This window comes from Carassius gibelio, chromosome B3 (genome assembly GCF_023724105.1).
Source record: "Carassius gibelio isolate Cgi1373 ecotype wild population from Czech Republic chromosome B3, carGib1.2-hapl.c, whole genome shotgun sequence".
In the NCBI taxonomy this organism is placed as follows: domain Eukaryota; kingdom Metazoa; phylum Chordata; class Actinopteri; order Cypriniformes; family Cyprinidae; genus Carassius; species Carassius gibelio.
In genome coordinates this window covers 42,803,732-42,823,471 of record NC_068398.1, presented here as the reverse complement: position 1 = coordinate 42,823,471, position 19,740 = coordinate 42,803,732, and the positions used below count along the sequence as shown (strand labels likewise).

General features: G+C 39.0%; 1 protein-coding gene across 2 annotated transcripts; it reads right to left on the bottom strand.

Annotated features, from left to right (window-relative positions):
* Window positions 1–623: 623 nt before the first annotated feature.
* On the bottom strand, window positions 624–19,674 carry LOC127952712 (gastrula zinc finger protein XlCGF57.1-like). Of its 2 annotated transcripts, XR_008153032.1 has the most exons (3): window positions 19,445–19,674; window positions 2,078–6,867; window positions 624–1,494 (listed from the first exon to the last, which is right to left on the bottom strand). XR_008153032.1 is itself a non-coding variant. In XM_052551413.1 (2 exons), the coding sequence occupies exon 2, from the start codon at window positions 6,860–6,862 to the stop codon at window positions 5,225–5,227; it is 1,638 nt and encodes a 545-aa protein (XP_052407373.1). In that variant the 5' UTR covers window positions 6,863–6,867; window positions 19,445–19,674; the 3' UTR covers window positions 624–5,224. The 2 variants fall into 2 exon arrangements, 1 of the variants encoding a protein (XP_052407373.1); XM_052551413.1 differs by having other exon boundaries at window positions 624–6,867.
* Between the last annotated feature and the right edge of the window lie 66 nt (window positions 19,675–19,740).

Here is a 19,740-nt window from a genome sequence, read left to right as displayed (position 1 = left end):
CAGAAGTAGCAATGGTCTCCTGCTGTTATTTCACCATTGCCGTGCCATAAAACTTCACAGAGCCCTGTCAAGGAGATGTTATAGCGGCAGAGCTCTTGGGACAGCAGGGTGGGAGTGTTTATTTGTTTATTTAACAGGGACAATAAACCAGGCATTGTTATACAGAGACAATCGATGCTGTGTACATAAGGCATACAGAATAAAGCTAGTTTGCAGCCTTTGTCCCTAATCTGGACATTCTTTGTGGCGACTCAGGTCCTGCGACTCAGGTTGATCCGTACTCATTGGTCGGGGGCAGGCTGGGGTCCGTTAACGTGTTGGGCAGTCCAGCTACTTTCTCTGATCGGTTTCATAACAAAACGGTTTCTCCTGGGTGGGTTGTTAACCATCAGCAGGATAGTCGGTTGGTGGGGCTGCCACCTCACAGCGTACCGACATGCTGGTGTCTTTGTTACATAAAACATAGAACAAACAGACACACACACACACACACACACACACACAATGCATTGCATCATATGAGATTAATAGATGGTGGAAATCGACTCACCAAATCAAGTTTAGAAGTTGATATCAAAGATAAAATGGTTGATGATGTAGACAGATAGCAATCTTAAACTTGGTCGTGTGGGGAGAAATATTTTTATTTGACAGCTCGATCAAGAAATGTAAACATGGTAAGGCAGTTCAAACAGACTTTTAGATATTACCAATTACTGTTAAAAGTTACTTTTTTGATACAAGTAGAACAACAAGTCTTCAAAAGAGCATGGTAATTGAAAATATATGATGTGGGAAGAAACATTTAATTTTAATGCTTAGGCTTACAAAAGTTTATTAGGGAAGCACAACACTTGTGTAACTAAACTAACATATAGTATAACAATGAGCAAAACTATCATGATCACATTCCTCTGTAGATTCGGCACACAATAAAAGTTTAACCAGTTTAACCAATGATTAAATCTCACTTCACCGTGACATCTTTGGATGCTGTCTATTTGTTCTCATTTACTGTATATAGCCGCGTTTCCACCGCAGGAACTTTACCCAGGAACTAGGGACTTGGTCCGGTACTTGGTGTGTTTCCACCGCAGGAACCAGGAACTAAATAAAAGTTCCGGGTAAAAAAATGCCCCCCAGAAAGTCCCTGCTGGCGAGGTGGTACTTTTTTAAAGTTCAGGAACTTTCGGGGGCGGGACTTTGGCGCTAAACATGCTGATTGGTTGAGTTCACGCAGCATTGGTTGAGTTCAACCACCATTTATTCGGATCAACATTTTCAAAATATTACTGTTATTGTGTCATGAAATGTAATTTTAAAAGTATTTCAGGCGAGAATGTAGTTGTTTGAAACTCAAATCTGTTGTTTATTTATAAAGACAGCGCCTATTTAAAAATGTGTTTCGCCGATCTCGTAGACGGTGAGCTCCACTCGATCAGCGGAAGCTCAGTCCTCATGTATCCGCAGAGAGCAGCCTCTCCTGGGATAGACCTTATGATATGCGCCGCTGGCTCTGATGTGTCTTTAGTGGTTAAACATAAAATATAATTCAGCTGCGGGGTAAATCTAACAGGTTTTCTTTGGTCTGTATTCAATTTATCTATATGTTAAAATGAAAATAAAAAGGCAAGTCTATATAATATTTCTTTCGTTGTAATGGCTGTATAACGTTACAATAATCCCTGAACTAAGTACATTTCTACAGCTGTTATTATGTTTAAATGAAAATGAAAGGAGGCAGTGGTATTTTATATCCTATTTCGTTTTATTGTAAATATACTGAGGGGAAAATTGCAGTAGCCAAAGCAATCTGAGTTCACGCAGCATTGGTTGAATTCAACCACCATTTATTCGGATAATTTTCAAATATTACTGTTATTGTGTCATGAAATGTAATTTTAAAAGTATTTCAGGCGAGAAGTAGTTGTTTAAAACTCAAATCTATGGTTTATTTATAAAGATCATGCCTATTTAAAAAATGTGTTTCGCCGATCTCGTAGACGGTGAGCTCCACTCGATCAGCGGAAGCTCAGTCCTCATGTATCCACAGAGAGCAGCTTCTCCTGGGATAGACCTTCTGATATGTGCCGCTGGCTCTGATGTGTCTTTAGTGGTTAAACATAACATATAATTCAGCTGCGGGGTAAATCTAACAGGTTTTCTTTGGTCTGTATTCAATTTATCTATATGTTAAAATGAAAATAAAAAAGGCAAATCTATATAATATTTCGTTTCATTGTAATGGCTGCATATACACATTTCCCTGAACTAAGTACATTTCTGCAGCTGTTATTATGCTTAAATGAAAACGAAAGGAGGCAGCGGTATTTGATATCATATTTCGTTTTATTGTAAATATACAGTAAGGAAAATTGCAGTAGCCACGGTCAGCTGACTGATGTTATCAAGTACGCTGCTGTTTATAGATTTACCGGACTTGCGTCGTCGCGGATATCACACTCCTGAGACGAATGCACAAAGTCTGAACCAACTACCGAGGATGCACGTCCAAAATCAGCGTACTTTTTTTAAAAAAAATTTTATCAGCGGTACTTTGTATTGAGAAACGCGCGCAGACCTACGTCACCAGTCTATTTGCCTAATCTACCCGGTACTTTACACCGTGGTGGAAACGCAGAAAGCAACAGGTCTGGGGGGAAAAAAGTTCCTGGGAAAAAAAGTTCCTGGTACAAATGTTCCGGGCAATTTCGGTGGAAACGCGGCATATGGAAGATAACTTTTATTGGTCGAAAATATTGTTGGGTCTTGTTTAGAAAGTACATTATCTGAACATGAACTACTTCCTGATTTCAGATATACTCTTTTCCTGTAAATGATTAAATCAGATAAATGGTTGAACCTCTTCCCACATGAAAGGCAGTGATATCGCTTGGGGATCCTCTCATGCATTTTCAGCCCGACCGATATGGGGTTTTTGGGGGCCGAAAACAATATTAGGGAGTACAAGTAAAGATATTGACGTATCAGCCAATATTTCTTGTGACAGTCAAAATTTTGGACACATTCCCATTCATGTGTTCAAACATTTGACTGGTAGTACATATAAAGTAACATAAACAGATTATATTTCTTGCAATGATCACTCAAATGTGGTGATCAAACACTTATCATGTGACCGAGATATGTAATGGAGACAGAGTATTTAACAATTTAACAATAAACTTTACTATCCAAAATGAGTCTGACATCAGTGCATTTAACAGTAAAGTTGAAGTTTATTCAACTTTATTTCCATTCAACTTTATTAAGTTGAAGTTTATTTTACTTCGGAACATTCACAGATTTGTGCTACTCTTTTCACACACAAGACGAAACTTACTGGAGAAGAGTGAAGTGTGATAATATACCGCTGTAAATAAATTATTGGTGGGCTGTTATCTGCGTTAGGTGCTGCATTAACGTGAGACTCTTATCGGGCGATAAAAAAAATATAGCCGTTTATCTAATCTCAAAGTTGGGTTGGGAGCTGGGTCTATACCACGCAAGCTATGATGACTTTTACCTATGTCAAGAGCGCATTATTGTAGCGCGAAAGTACAATAATATAATGCGCAAATCTCTACGCACGTTTGCACTTAAAACGTGTTCATACATACTTATTTTAAGCGAAGAGGAGACATTCGCAATTGCACTGAACACGTTTTAAGTGCAGGCATATTCTCTGAGCGAGAGAGCAACGTGTATCTGAGAGCGCACGCCCAGTTCCCGCACGCGAGCAGAGAGATTCACGCTCCGCACATGATATTCCGGGCTTGAGGAGAGAGATTCACGCTCGGGCACATTATAATCCGCACGCAAGAAGAGAGATTCGCGCTCACGCATTATATTAATGTACATTCACGCTACAATAAAGCGCTCTCGACATTTGACAGGGAAATAGCGCCATAAAATGAAGCCATATTTTGGAAACAGGAGATGAGCCCCTGGTCTAATGCACCACTTGTCTTAAGAAACCCATTCTCAAAGACTTAACGTTACTTTTAGTCATTATTTTATTTGGGTAACACACATAATTCTGAATGCGTTCGGCAGAATTCAAATGAGCCATTTTAATCTAGATTAATTCCAAGATTACAGTGAGATTAATCTAGATTAAAAAAATTAATCTATGCCCACCACTAAAATAAATACAATTTAAATTCACATCTAACACACTTTAATGCCATTTTAATGTAACATGCACATTGCCTTTGAACTAGAATCATTGTGGAATTTCATGTCAAGTCCACTTCGCAGCGCACTTGAGGTCAAATAAGACAACGCATGAATGCTGCCTGAACAAGAAACCTTCTAAAGTGAAAGTGTTGACTAGTGTCAGTATATCTAGTATATCTAGTATATCTTATGGACGCACAGGCGGATCTCCACCAAATTCGGGGGATCCCTTCAGCTCAAGGAGCCCTCCCGAATGCCACCCTCCATTTGTCAGTAGCCCCCCGGGATCACTAGATTGGTCAGCGCCAGACCACAAATTTAGGCATCCGTAACTCCCGAACCCCGAGGGCTATCGACATGGGGGTGGGTCTCATTGGAAAGAGGACTTCTAGACATACACTAGATTCAGCATTCAAGAGGGTTCCCTGAGCTGAAGGGATGCCCGAATTTGGTGCAGATTTGCCACGATGTTACAGAGATATGGCCATGTAAAGTTTCAATGGTATTCCATAGACTTAAGCTTTAAATAATCTCATCCGGGTCTCTAGTAGCAAATGAGCGCGCTCTACTGGACAAACTAATTATAACATTTACATGCATTTTATCTGCGTTATATGTACTGTAAAAAAAACTTTTATATCAGTGGCATATTCTATGATACATCTGCTACGGGCTCAGAATCCCTCTCTCTCTAAAACAAAATAGCCCTTCCACACAGCGCTGTCTTTTCAGATGTTTTTAAAAAAAATACCCATCTGTCTAGAACTCTTTGAACAATAAGATTCTGTGTTAACTCCTCTCCCGTGTATGCACCTTCAGGTGGTCCTTCAGGGAATATGCCCTAAAATATGTTTTACTGCACTGGTCACAGTTACATAGTCTTTCTCCAGAATGAGTATGCAGATCTTCTTTTAAAACCCTTGACTTTCTGAAACACTTTCCACACCGTCCACATGTGAAGGGCTTCTCTCCAGAGTGGATTTTCATGTGCTCATAAAGGAGTCCGAAATTTTTACCGCACTGATCACATGTTAAAGGCTTCTCTTCAATGTATTTTCATGTGTTTTATAAGGCGTTCTTTTTTCGTGAAACCCTTTCCACACTGTCCACATGTGAAGGGCTTCTCTCCAGTGTGGATCCTGATGTGGTTTTTAAGGTGTTCTTTTTGTATAAAACTCCTCCCGCACTGATCACAACTGTGTGGCTTCTCACCAGAGTGGATTTTCATGTGATCATTATAATTTCCTTTATGTCTGAAACTCTTCCCGCACTGGTCACATGTGAAGGGTTTCTCTCCAGTGTGGATTCTCATGTGTGTATTAAGGCTTCCTTTATGTCTGAATTTCCTCTCGCATTGATCACATGAGTACGGCATCGCTCCAGTGTGGATTTTCATGTGTTCATAGAGAAATCCTTTAAGTCTGAACTTCTTCCCGCACTGAAAACATGTGTGTGGTTTCTCTTCAGCGTGGACGGTCTCATGTATTTTCAGATATTCTGGCCATGTGAATGTCTTGTCAGAGTGTGAACACTGGCTAGGTTTTTCTCCGGTGTGAATGCTCTGGTGCTTTTTCAGGGCATGAACTGTAAAAAAGGTCTTTCCACACTCAGAGCAAATATGATCCTTCACACCGCTGTGTCTTTTCAGATGTGTTTTTAAAGTACCCATCTGTCTAAAGCTCTTTGCACACAAAGAACATACATAAGGCCTCTCCTGTGTATGCACTGTCAGGTGGTCCTTCAGGAAATCTGCCCTAAAAAACCTTTTACTGCAGTGGTCACACTTATAAATTCTGTCTCTAGAATGGGTTAGCTGATGCACTTTAAAAACACTTGACTTTCTGAAACTCTTCCCACACTGTTCACATGTGAAGGGCTTCTCTCCAGTGTGGATTTTCATGTGTTCATTTAGCTTTCCTTTTTGTATGAAACTCTTCTCACACTGATCACATGTGAACTGTTTCTCTCCAGTGTGGATTCTCATGTGATCATTATAGTTTGCTTTAAGTCTGAAACTCTTCCCGCACTGATCACATGCGAAGGGTTTCTCTCCAGAGTGGATTTTCATGTGTTCCTTATAGTTTCCTTTATGTGTAAAATTCTTCCCGCACTGATCACATGTGTGTGGCTTCTCTCCAGTGTGGACCCTCATGTGTTTTTGAAGGTGTTCTTTTTGTAAAAATCTCCTCCCGCACTGATCACATCTGTGTAGTTTCTCTCCAGAGTGGATTTTCATGTGATCATTATAATTTCCTTTATATCTGTAATTCTTCCCGCACTGATCGCATGTGAATGGTTTTTTTCCAGTGTGGATTCTCATGTGTGTATTCAGGTTTCCTTTATGTCTGAACTTCTTCCCGCACTGATCACATGAGTATGGCATCTCTCCGGTGTGGATTTTCATGTGTTCATTCAGGTTTGCTTTATTTCTGAATTTCTTCTCACACTGATCACATGTGAATGGCTTCTCGTCAGTGTGGATTTTCATGTGTTTATTCAAGTTTCCTTTCAGTGTGAAAATCTTCTCGCACTGATCACACTCGTACAGCTCCATTCCACTATGAAGTTTCATGTGAAGATTAAGAGTTTGTTCACATGAGAAACTCTTTCCACACTGAGGGCAAGTGTCATGATGTTTCTTCCCTGCTTCCATCAGTTCTTCAATCACCTTGGTATCTTCCATCAGGTCTAAAATGAAAGTTAAAAAGTTTGATTTACAATAACTCAAAGGAAAAGGATGAAAGTATGATCATTTTGATACATTCATTTGAACAGGGTACACACTGATCATTCCAATTCTTATTTTAAAAACACAAGAATACTGTTTTTGTAGTCAAAATATTAAATATTTACATTTTATTAATCAGGGTTGAAAAACATGTTATGGAAATTTTTAGTTTTGTTAATTTGGCATTGATTGCATTAATCTCATTTAAGTATCTTTTTTAACATACAATGAATAAGGTAGTATATAGTCCATAGGGACATTGAGTTATTTTATGTAACTTGTGCACGTAACTGCTTTAGGTTGAATAACAACATTTAAGGGGAAACTGTGTAGCAGAGACGGACAGTTTTTGAGAGTAACCAGGTATTTATGATGAGATGTGCATGAGATGTGCATGTGTTATGATGTGATGTGCACTGAGCAACATGATTGGCTCAAAGGTCCTAGTCTGTCCTTCAATGTATTTTTTTACATTCTATAAAAAGTGGACTGTAGGTCTGTGTTATCTCTTTGCACACAGACTTAGAAGCTGTGTATAAACCAGATCATTCTCTGCAGATAATTAAAGCAATACAAAGACAAAACTCTGTTTGGGTTTTTCATTCTCAGTCTCTACAAATTGTTATTGAATTAGAATTTCCACAACAAACATTAAAAAGTATAGCAACACGGTTGCAAAAGTTTGAAACAAATATAAAGTAGACAATAAAATTTGTAGGAAAACTAAGTTGGCTTGAAAAAGGTTTGCTATAAAGGGTTTTCAGTTTTAACTAATTTGAAGTAGTTTTAAAGTTTTGAAGACAATACAATCTATCATAAAATAGATGAATAGTAAACTAGCAATTTGCTAACATAAGCAAGTGACTAGCATGTTTTTAGCATGATAAACAAGATACTAGTATGTTGGCAGCATGATTAGCAAGTAACTAGCATGTTGATATAGGGCTATGCAAAAAAATTGAATGCGATTTTTATGCACATCTCATCAGTAAAGACGCTCCTGTAATTATATCTCTAGCACGTGCCTTCAATTCGCATTTTAGGGGCTAAATATCACGTTATTTGTATTGGTGTCGCTTCGACCCATGGACATGAAAAACAACCACAGACTTGGCAACACTGGTTGCCATTTACTACACAGAGCTGTAATTCACTGACAATCTACACAAAATCTATGTTAAAATCACAGGCGATTCTTTGTCGATTTTGAAAACTATTTTGTGTTAGTTGTCGGTAGACTACGGCTCTGTGTGGTAACTGCCACTCCACCTGAACCAGTGTTGCCAAGTCTGCGGTTGTTTTTCATGTCCGCGGTTTGAAGCAATCCCAATCACGTGATATTTAGCCCCTAAAATGCAAATTTTACCAAGGCAACCCTTCCAAAAATGTATATTTTAACCCCGGGAAGCAATATTATCAAGGAGCCTCCTGGATACGTGATTGGGCAAGTTTTGGAATAGTTTTAAGATCTGAACACACGTGCTGGAGATATACTTCTAAATACAGGAGCGTCTTTACTGCTGAGATGCGCATGAAAATCACATTTGATTTTTTGTACAGCCCTATGTTGATAGCATGTTTATAGCATCATTCCAATTATTATTTTTAAAACATGAGAGGCAAAAATTGCATGTTTTTGTAGTAAGTAGGCTTAAACAAGGCTTGCTAGAAAGTTTGAAGGTTTTCAGTTTAAATTAATTTGAAGTAGTTTAAGTTTTGAAGGCAATACAATCATAAACATAATTAGCAAGCAACTAGCATGTTGCTTGTCACTAAAAAAAATTCCTTGTATGTGCAAGCATACTTGGCAATAAAGCTCTTCGTGATTCTAGTAATTATTAACATGACTAGCAAATTACTAGCATGATAAGAAAGTGACTAGTATGTTGGTAGCATAATTAGCAAGTTACTATCATGTTTATATGCTATTAAAACTAAAAACCAGTTAATTCAGTAAAAAAGAAAAAAGAAACTGCTAAAAGCTTCTTGACATAAGCTTTTAGCAGGGGAAGTCGTGGCCTAATGGTTAGAGGGTTGGACTCCCAATCGAAGGGTTGTGAGTTCTAGTCTCGGGCCGGACGGAATTGTGGGTGGAGGTAGTGCATGAACAGCTCTCTCTCCACCTTCAATACCACGACTTAGGTGCCCTTGAGCAAGGCATCGAACCCCCAACTGCTCCCCGGGCGCAGCAGCATAAATGGCTGCCCACTGCTCCGGGTGTGTGTTCACAGTGTGTGTGTGTGTGTGTGTGTGTGTGTGTTTACTGCTCTGTGTGTGTGCATTTCGGATGGGTTAAATGCAGAGCACAAATTCTGAGTATGGGTCACCATACTTGGCTGAATGTCACTTCACTTCACTCACTTAATGGCGCCATTGTGGGTGGCTTGCCGTCTGTCGCTCAGTGCAGTGCTCACACAAGTCCTCATTACTGCTAACCTAGCACTTACTCCTGAAGCGGCTCACACTCCAATGCGGGTCATCTTTCGATGGAACCTACGCTCACTCTCTCCATCTCGCCTATCTTCTGTGGTTTCATCCTCACTTCCTTCACTCTTTCAGTTTTCTGCTCTGGACACGAACAGTGCTACGGACACTCTTTGCTCCACTTTAACATCTTGCTTGGACAACTTTTGCCCACTGTTGTCTAGACCAGCACGCACCACCCCATCTGCCCCCTGGCTGTCCGAGGTTCTCCGTGAACATCGCTCTAAACTCAGGGCTGCAGAGAGGAAATGGCAGAAATAAAAAAACTCTACGGACCTCAGTGTGTATCAATCTCTCCTCTCTTCCTTCTCTGCAAATGTCTTGACGGCTAAAACATCTTACTACCACAACAAAATTAACAGCTGTTGTGACGCTCAGACACTCTTCAAGACTTTCTCTTCTCTTCTTAATCCGCCGCCACCACCTCCTCCATCGACTCTTACAGCGGACGACTTTGCAGCTTTCTTCACAAGTAAGACAAGATCCATCAGTGACCAATTCTCCACACCGCAGACTGAGGACAACTTCACAATGATCGAAGCAGAATCTCTCTCCTCCTTCTCCCCACTCTCAGAGATGGACGTCTCCAAACTTCTCCTGTCCAATCATCCTACTACTTGTCCACTTGATCCTATCCCCACTCACCTCCTTCAAGCGATCTCTTCTTCAGTCACACCTTCACTTATTTACGTTATCAACTCCTCTTTTCACTCTGGAACATCCCTTAGCATTCAAGCAGGCTCGGGTAAGCCCACTGCTCAAGAAACCATCTCTAAATCCAGCGCTTCTTGAAAACTACAAACCGGTATATCTTCTTCCATTCATTGCAAAGACACTTGAGCGAGCGGTGTTCAACCAGCTTTCTATGTTCCTTGGACAGAACAACCTCCTGGACAGCAACCAATTTGGCTTAAAAAGTGGCCACTCAACTGAGACTGCTCTGCTCTCGGTTACTGAAGCCCTGCGACTAGCAAGAGCAGCTTCAAAGTCCTCGGTACTCATCTAACTGGACCTGTCTGCTGCTTTTGACACTGTTAATCACCAGATTCTCCTGTCCACCCTCAGAAAGATGGGAATCTCTGGAACTGCTCTCCTGTGGGTTAAGTCCTACCTCTCTGACAGATCCTTCAGTGTGTCTTGGAGGGGTGATGTTTCAAAGTCACACCACCTTGCTACTGGGGTTCCTCAAGGCTCAGTACTTGGACCACTTCTCTTCTCCATCTACATGACATCTTTAGGATCTGTCATTCAGAAGCATGGCTTTTCTTATCACTGCTACGCTGATGACACCCAACTCTACTTCTCATTCCAGCCAGATGACCCGACGGTAGCTGCTTGCATTTCAGCCTATCTGAGTGACATTTCTAGCTGGATGAATGACCATCACCTTCAGCTTAACCTTACAAAGACAGAACTCCTGGTGATTCCAGCTAACCCATTGCTTCATCACAACTTCTCTATACAGCTGGGTTCATCAACCACAACTCCTTCGAGGACAGCCAGAAACCTAGGAGTTGTGATGGATCATCAATTAAGCTTCACTGACCACATTGCTACAACGACCCGGTCCTGCAGGTTTGCCTTATACAACATTAGGAAGATTAGACCCTTCCTGTCAGAGCAAGCAACCCAACTTCTTGTCCAAGCTCTTGTTCTCTCCAGACTGGACTATTGTAATGCTCTCCTGGCTCTTCCTGCATGTACTGTCAAGCCTCTACAATTGATCCAGAATGCAGCAGCGAGGGTTGTCTTCAATGAGCCAAAAAAAGCTCATGTTACTCCTCTCCTCATCAGGTTACACTGGCTACCAGTAGCCTCTGGCATCAAATTCAAGGTACTGATGCTTGCCTACAAGACGGCCACTGGCACCAATATACCTAAACTCACTGGTTAAATCTTATGTGCCCTCCAGAAGTTTTCACTCTGCAAGTGAACGAAACTTTGTGGTGCCATCCCAAAGAAGTTCAAAATCACTCTCACGGACCTTTTCCTGGACTGTGCCCAGCTGGTGGAATGACCTCCAAATCTCAATTTGTACAGCTGAGTCTTAACTCATTTTCAAGAAACATCTAAAGACTCATCTTTTTCGACAGCACTTAACCAACTAATACTACCACTTCTCCTTTTTCTTGTCTTTTCATTTAAAAAAAAAACCTGGCTATGCGTTCTATAAAAAAAAAAAACTAGACTAACTGAGACTTGTCATGGCACTTGTATACTGTTGTTGTTCTCTTGTTGACCTGACTGCTTCTATTCTCATTTGTAAGTTGCTTTAGATAAAAGCGTCTGCTAAATGATTCAATGTAATGTAACTGTTAAAATCTGTCTGGAAGGTGCTATATATATATATATATATATATATATATATATATATATATATATATATATATATATATATATACACACACACACATACACACACTCACCTAAAGGATTAATAAGAACACCATACTAATACTGTGTTTGACCCTCTTTCACCTTCAGAAGTGCCTTAATTCTATGTGGCATTGATTCAACAAGTTGCCGAAAGCATTCTTTAGAAATGTTGGCCCATACTGATAGGATAGCATCTTGCAGTTGAAGGAGATTTGTGGGATGCACATCCAGGGCATGAAGCTCCCGCTCCACCACATCCCAAAGATGCTCTATTGGATTGAGATCTGGTGACTGTGGGGGCCATTTTAGTACAGTGAACTCATTGTCATGTTCAAGAAACCAATTTGAAATGATTGGAGTTAAAGGTTAATATTACAACTATTTTCTAATATTCTATAACATTGTTAGTTTATATTATCACCTTTTGTTGTTTTCTAGTGGTAACTGATAGAGCGTTTGGACACGGAAGCGCTGCTACGTGACGTCAGACTTAACAATACCACGACTGAGGTGCCCTTGAGAAAGGCATCGAATCCCCCAACTGCTATATTTTGATCACTGCCATACAGACGTCAATGTTTATATCTGAACTATAAACTTTATCCCAGTATTTCTGTGATCGCATTATTTCTGTCTTACAGTCATTTATATTGTGTAGTTGAAAAGACCATTTGTGAAGATGTTTTTTAACCAAACATGCTGCTCTCTCTGTGTCAGCGGCAGTGCGAGCACGGATCTGAATGATCTGGTAAGACTTTGTCAAAGGTTTAAAACAGACTCTGGGAATCGTTGTCATTTAGAAATGAGATCAAGAGGGTGTCTGAATCGAGATCGCAATCTTTAAACGATTAATCATGCAGCTCTATAGCAATTCCACTCTACATTCTGTAAATCACAGCGTCACTTACTCTGCACTTTTCTGTATATAAAACACTATTCCTGCACTTTTATGTTTTTTTTTCATGCTAACTGCATGTCATTATGCAGAGTAGAAGTACAGAGCTAATGAAAAGGTTGAATCTAATCTAAATCTTAAACTATGTCTAACGCAGTGTGCTTCATCAGTCTTAACCTAGATATTCTCTTGTAAGCTTGGAAGAAATTTCAAATAAGCTACTTAAGCTGCTCTCATTATGCTCCACCTCAACACATGACAGTCTACACTGTTGGCTGTGCTCCTACCGGCGAAAAGGTGCAGGAGACGACGTTTAAGCTAAAGCGCTTCCTGTGACTCCATCGGGAGTCTCGGTTTCAACTGGGCTTCTGTTCGATAAGGCTTTTAATTGGTACAAAAACAAAAAGACAGGTGATCACTGGGCTAAGTGACTAAACTTAGTAAGTCAATACTAGGGGTGTAACTATTCACTCGTTTTCTTGATGCATCGATTACAAACCCTGTTGATTCATATGCATCAATCTTGAAACATGATTTTCGAACCGTGAATCGCCGATCTTGGACAGTAATCGATTCAAAATGCTAAGAATCGAATGAATCGCGATTTCTATAGCGATTCAATGCTTTCAAAATGTATACACGTTAAATTACTACATGCACAAATTAATGGCGACCTTGAAGAGTGTTCGTGAATCGTGCCTCTTATCTGTCCTTCACGTGCTCCACTGTTTACCGCCTGATGAGACAGGATTGCGCTCGTGCTCCGTTCGGCTCTGACGCAGCTGATGTGGCCAGTAATGCTAATGTGAAGTAGTTTTACTTTTCTGTAGTTTGTTTTTTACCTACGGAGTTACCGGAGCTGTTGACAGCTGTATTTATGCATGGACGGAGCAGAAATGTAGGTGTCTAAATCATACGCACAGATCCATTGAATGATAAATGTTTTTAAACAATGCGGATGAACCGAATATACGAAAGAAACTTTTAAAATTAACCACAGCATTAACAACGACCTTGAAATAAGAGCGCGAGATTTATCTGATAATATGCATGAAAGTAGCGTTTGTTTCATTAGCAAACAGACAGCTGGCGCGTTTTCTCTCAGAATCATTCGCTGATGGAGTGGAAAAGTTAAATAGAAGTCGTTTTCACACTGAAAGAGAAGCGATCTCGCTCTCATAGACGTGCCAGGCTATATCTGCAGCTAAACTGAATAAAAGCAGAATGAACTGATGAAACAAAAAAACATCAAACAATGTATGAATGATGCAGTGCTAATTGACATTTATTACAGTACAAAACTATAAAGTATATTTTCTACCTTATTCTGTGCAGAAAAATTTTAATAATTACTAATTAAATGTAGCCTAGTATATAAAACAATCATAAAATTGCCATTAGGAAAAAAATATTGAATAATTGATTATTGTCCAGCAGTGTATTTGATTTATTACAGCTAATTAAAATTAATAAAAAAGATGATAATTCCTTGTAAAAAAAAAATAAAATAATTATAATAATAATTATTATTTTTTTATATAGGCTACATACATAAAATGATTGTATTTGACATTTCTGTCACTTCTGAAATTATGGCTACGCCCCTGGTGTGACAAAATGTTATCTTATACATAATACTCTTTGAGCTCTTTTTTTAAAAACTTGGCTTACATACATTTTTACGTATGCCATGTCGCATCATAAACTAGCATTTAACAATGGACAAAACTTTTTGTTTTTTTTTCCTAACCTATGGTTCTCTAACCATAAATGCTACTGTAATTTGCCCCCTGACTAAGCATTTGAAGAATTTAGTAGAAGCATTTTAATAATCCCGTGAATGCACTTAAAGAATGCAGAATCGAATCGTTATAATCGGATCGAATTTAATTGTGAATCGAATCGAATTGAATCGTTCTAAATTTGCAAAAATCGTTCTTGAATCGAAAACCTATGAATCGTAATCGAATCGAAGCCTTGCTAAAGATTCACAGCCCCAGTCAATACACTGCTACACATAGTTTTAAAAGTGCATTAGCTCCGATGAAACATGAGAAACAGAGTCTCATGCTTCTCTCATGTTATGAGTGTTGCATAGTTTGCCCACCAGAGGGAGCTCCGCAGTTGCAGAGAGTCTGCATCTCCACTATAGAAGAAAGCGATCAGCCAAGCCACAAGAGATGTACTGTACTGTTTTGACGGTGAGTCTGTCGTTCGTCATGTGAGATGATTTAGTTCATACTTTTTATATAAACAGTGTGGTAGTTCTAGCTAATGGTCCTATCATTATCACTTCAAAATATTCTGTAACATCACATACAGCCGCTAACGCATTGCTATATTAGATTAGCCACAAAGCTAATACCATGTTTATCAGTGGAAGAGTGCGAACGTTAAGAAGAGGTCAAACTATAACTTTAGCGTTTAACTTGCTCTAAATATATATGCAGTGTTTCCCACATAATGACCGCGGAAGGGGCCATTCACATATCGCGGCTAAAAACGCCTGGAAAACGATAGGCGCACCGCTTTTTCCTTCTTTCCAAAGCGCCCCTGAGGCGTCTGCCTTTGCTAAGCAACCATGACGTGCAGCATTTCCACGTCTTCAAGGAGAGAGCACATCATGGTTGCTTAGCAAAGGCACCAGAGGGTTTTAAAATTACTTTTATCAAAAGACTTTTCTTCTTTTTTATTATGTTGAAAAAGTAATCCATGCCTTTATTTCTCCAAGGTTGGACTAGAGCAATTATTTCTAATTACAATTACTCTAAAATGTGTTCAAAATAAAGCACACTTGCATATTTGAGATCAGATTATAAAAAGATAATGTATTATCATACTTAATGTCTTAACCAACTGATGTGTTTGCACTTTAAATCCATAATATTATACACGGACAGTTTATTGCTGGTCTCTGGTTGTAAACGGATGTCATTTTTAAGTTTTAAGGTGAGCTTGAAGGGTGCACCACTATGAAAATCACAGCTTCAGTGTGACGTTAATAAGAAAAATATGACTTCATAGATATTGTTAATGATTATAAAATATGTATGAACTTAATACATTACCTAGATTACACATTTAGCAACCTCTTGTCATTTTAATAAATATTACATGAAATGTATTCAAAAGATTGTTGCTGCTCCCATTGTTTGTCAAACCGGCCGTTAGCCTCCTTCCCTCGTTAGCAGCAGGTGAAACGAATCCACGATCTGTTGAGTGTGTCTGGGCTGGATAAGACAGTACATTGTGGTAATTATTAGTAAGCACTGGGAAACAGCAGTAATATATTTAATGACTTCCACACTGAACGTCTATGTGAATACTTCAGAAACAGACTTAATGCTTGTTAATCGTTTAAGTTATCCGAGTTACTGTCGATTCTGATGTTTGGCAGCTAGCATCATCTTCTCCAGACTGTAAATCAGTGGACATCCTGTTGTGTATTCTAGACTTGAGAGATTATAGAGAAGCTGACATCCATTTAATGAGAGGATTCATAGTGTCTGTGCTCAAAATGCTTCTGTCATTTCAAATACAGTTATTTCTGTGTGTGAGATTAATATTGTTTTAGCATAACTTTGTATTGAAACCACTATCTTGTGCACTATAAATGTCTGAAAGTATATTTTGTAATAAATCATGAAATGGTGTGACTCCAGCTTCTCTGTCTGATGATCATTCCAGCTTCTTCTGTTGTAGATTACTGAACGCTGGACCTGTCCTCCATCTGCAGCTTGAACCAGGGGCGTGTCTAGGGGGAGGCTGGGGGAGGCAATGCCTCCCCTGAGAAATGATCTGTCCCTCTGATGATAAATTAAAACTTTAAAGTGGATTGTTTTGTGCATATTTTTTTCATAGCTTGCAGATGGGTCTGATCCAACAAAAATCCAGTTTGGCGCTGTTTGACATTGCGCGCGCTTCGGGGGTACGCGCTCAGAAAAAGTGCATCATGTTAACAGAACGCTAATTGAAATGTTTACCTGGCAGAGCTTTAAAGCAGTGGCGTGTCCAGAAGTGTGACAAAAAATGAGATTTGCCAACCCAAAACAGCGTATGGGATCGAAGTGCATTGACAGCTGAACAGCCTGATTTTGTCCTTGATTTCTGCCGAGGGTAGGATGTTAATAGTTTTGGTTGTGGGTGATAAAAATGTCTCTACAATCTGCTTTCGAAGAAATATCGTTGCATTGTGTGCTGCGCACATTCTATCAGCTGCAGTTCTGGCCCAGCGGGATTAATATACTGCGACATACATTAACATCACAGTTAACTCATTCACATTTTTTTGCATCTGTTTAAATCCTTTAATTCGTGTCCTTTTCTGACGTGTGTTTTTTCTGAGCACAACGCGCGGCCCGAAAACGAAAAAGCCCTTCGAACTGAGCCTGATTACTAAGTTATGTTTTGTGCTAATACTGTCAAAACACACAAGGTTTATGTATAGACTCATATGTTTAAAATGAAAGTAAACCACTGAAAGAAACAGATGCATATCTGAATATTAAAGGCGCGCAGGTCTTAAAGGGACAGTAGGCTTCATGCTGCCGTGTGAATTAAAGGGATAGATCACCCTAAAATTTTATTTCTGTCATTGTTTATACACTCACATGTTGTCCAAAACCTATATTAACTTCTTTCTTGTGCTGAAAGCAAAATAAGATATTTTGAAAAATTAGGATAACCAAACAGTTGCTGCTCCACATTGACTTTTATAGTAGGGGGGAAATTACTGTGGAAGTCACTGTGAACCAGCAACTGTTTGATTTTCCACCTTCTTCAAAATATAGTTTATGTTTAGTAGAAGAAGGAAACTCATTCAGATTTTTTTTCCTTCACTATTTACATTTTTGGGTGAATTATACGTTAATGAAACAACAAACACACAGAGAAAAATCAATACTCTATACTCGTGACTGAAAAACTTTAATTCAGCTGCTTTAATAGGAATCAGTGTATATAGTTTTTATTTTTATATTTGTTCATTAATTTTTTTTCATGCTCCTGCTAAATACACCCCTTGTACCTGAAAATTAAGCACTTTATTTGTATAATATCTGTATTTGTAATGTTTATCTTTGTTCTCATTTTTTAATAACAAAGATAAAATAATGACAAAGATTTTAATCCATGCCCTTTGGCCTAAATATCTGCCACACTCTTTCATATTTTGTTACCTTAAAAGGCTTTATAATAGGAAAATTAGTTTGGCTGTGATGCTCAAACAGCTTGCAAAATAGAAAAACCAACATGACAAATATCATGATAAAATCATGGTATTTCTGAAAAAAAAAAAAAAAAATTGTTCGATTTTTATTATATCACCCACCCCTGAGGGAGACCAAACCCATACAGACTCCAACCCCCCATAAAATAATAATAATATTTGCCTATGGCAAGCACCACTAATAATAAATACAAAAATAAAACTATATTTAAAAAAAGTTATGTTGCCTCTGCTAATCATATCATAATTAAAATTCTTATAGTTTTACAAAAATAGCTTTTATTTCAACTCTCTAAATCTCCTGACACCCTGTAGCCGAATATATTCCTAGGCCTACGTATTTACATTTATTCATTTAGCAGACACTTTTATCCAAAGCCACTTACAACCACAGAATAACATTCAAATACTGTTCTCATACTGTTCAAATGAGCATATCAAAAAAATTTTTTACCTGGGGCCGCATTCACAAAGAAACTTATAAGAGGCTACAAGTAGCTCCTAACTGGCGAATTTAAGAGAAACTCCTGCAAATAATGACTGCTAATGTGTTTTACAAAGAGTAATTCACGAAGCATTTCAGCCCTAAAAGTAGCATCTGCTTCTGGACCAGCTTAAAAGAAGAAACAAATTAATTAACCTCCTCTCTATACAAACGTGAAGATTGATTTAAAGAACTCTCTTGTCCTTCTCGGTAACCTACTTGTGTAACACGTCTTCTCACAAGCAAACACCTGTCACTCATTATCAGGCAAACACCGTGATCTGTTATATATATGAATCTGTCATATCTGTTGACCTGGTTTAACTTTTATGTGATAGCCCTATAGTCTAATAGGGGCCCTGTGCCTATCTCTGGGTTCCTGGCTTAGAAAAAGATATGCATTAAAAAAGATTGTGTGTAATATAGCTTAATTTTGTGCCGGTATTTTCAATTGTCTATGTTGCCCCCCCAAACAAGCCAAATGCCCCCCCAAACATGACATCCTGGTAACCCCTCTGGCTTGAACTATTAATGTGATGTTTCCAGCTGAAACCCTGGATCTGAGCTGTATACTCTTATCTTAGGATCATCAATCGCTTGTACTCCTCACTCACATGAGTAAACCAGTCAATCTACAACACATTCAACTGAAGCAGGATCTCAATCTGTTTTTAGCATTATTATCCCTTTTTGACATGAAGAGTCATCACTTTAATATCCCCTCGTGTTAACAGCTTTAAAGCACAGTATCAGGTTCCTATGAACTTACGTTTAATACAGCTATAACAGCAATAAAATAACTAGTTCTGTAGGGACAGAAACCCGATGATAAAAGCTCTGAAATGAAGAGCACAAAGGCGCATCTCGTCAGTACTGATCGCATTATTAACACGTTTATCGTTACACGTTATCTCTCAACATCAGTAACTCGTTAGCGTTGTTACACAGGTCTCAGGTCACACATATAACACAGGTGATCTCCGTTTAAACACTTCTCCAGCGAGCGCGCGCACACACACACACACACACACACACACACACACACACACAAACACGAGCATTGTTACTCACCGAGATGTGTTCAGTTCACGCACTGTCGATGTCTCCGTCTGCTTCTGCTCTCTCTCTCTCTCACACACACACACACACACACACACACACACACACATCAGTGTTTAGTGTTGTTCATCACACTCTTCCTTCACAAAAAGATCAGTGTTGTTTATCACACTCTTCAGCAGATCGCTGAGGATCGCTCTTCTTCTTCTTCTTCTTCTTCTTCGGTGTTTTTCTGCGGTCGGTCTACCAGCTCAAGTCGCATTACCGCCACCTAACGATAGTCTCTATTTTAATTATTTATTTTTAGG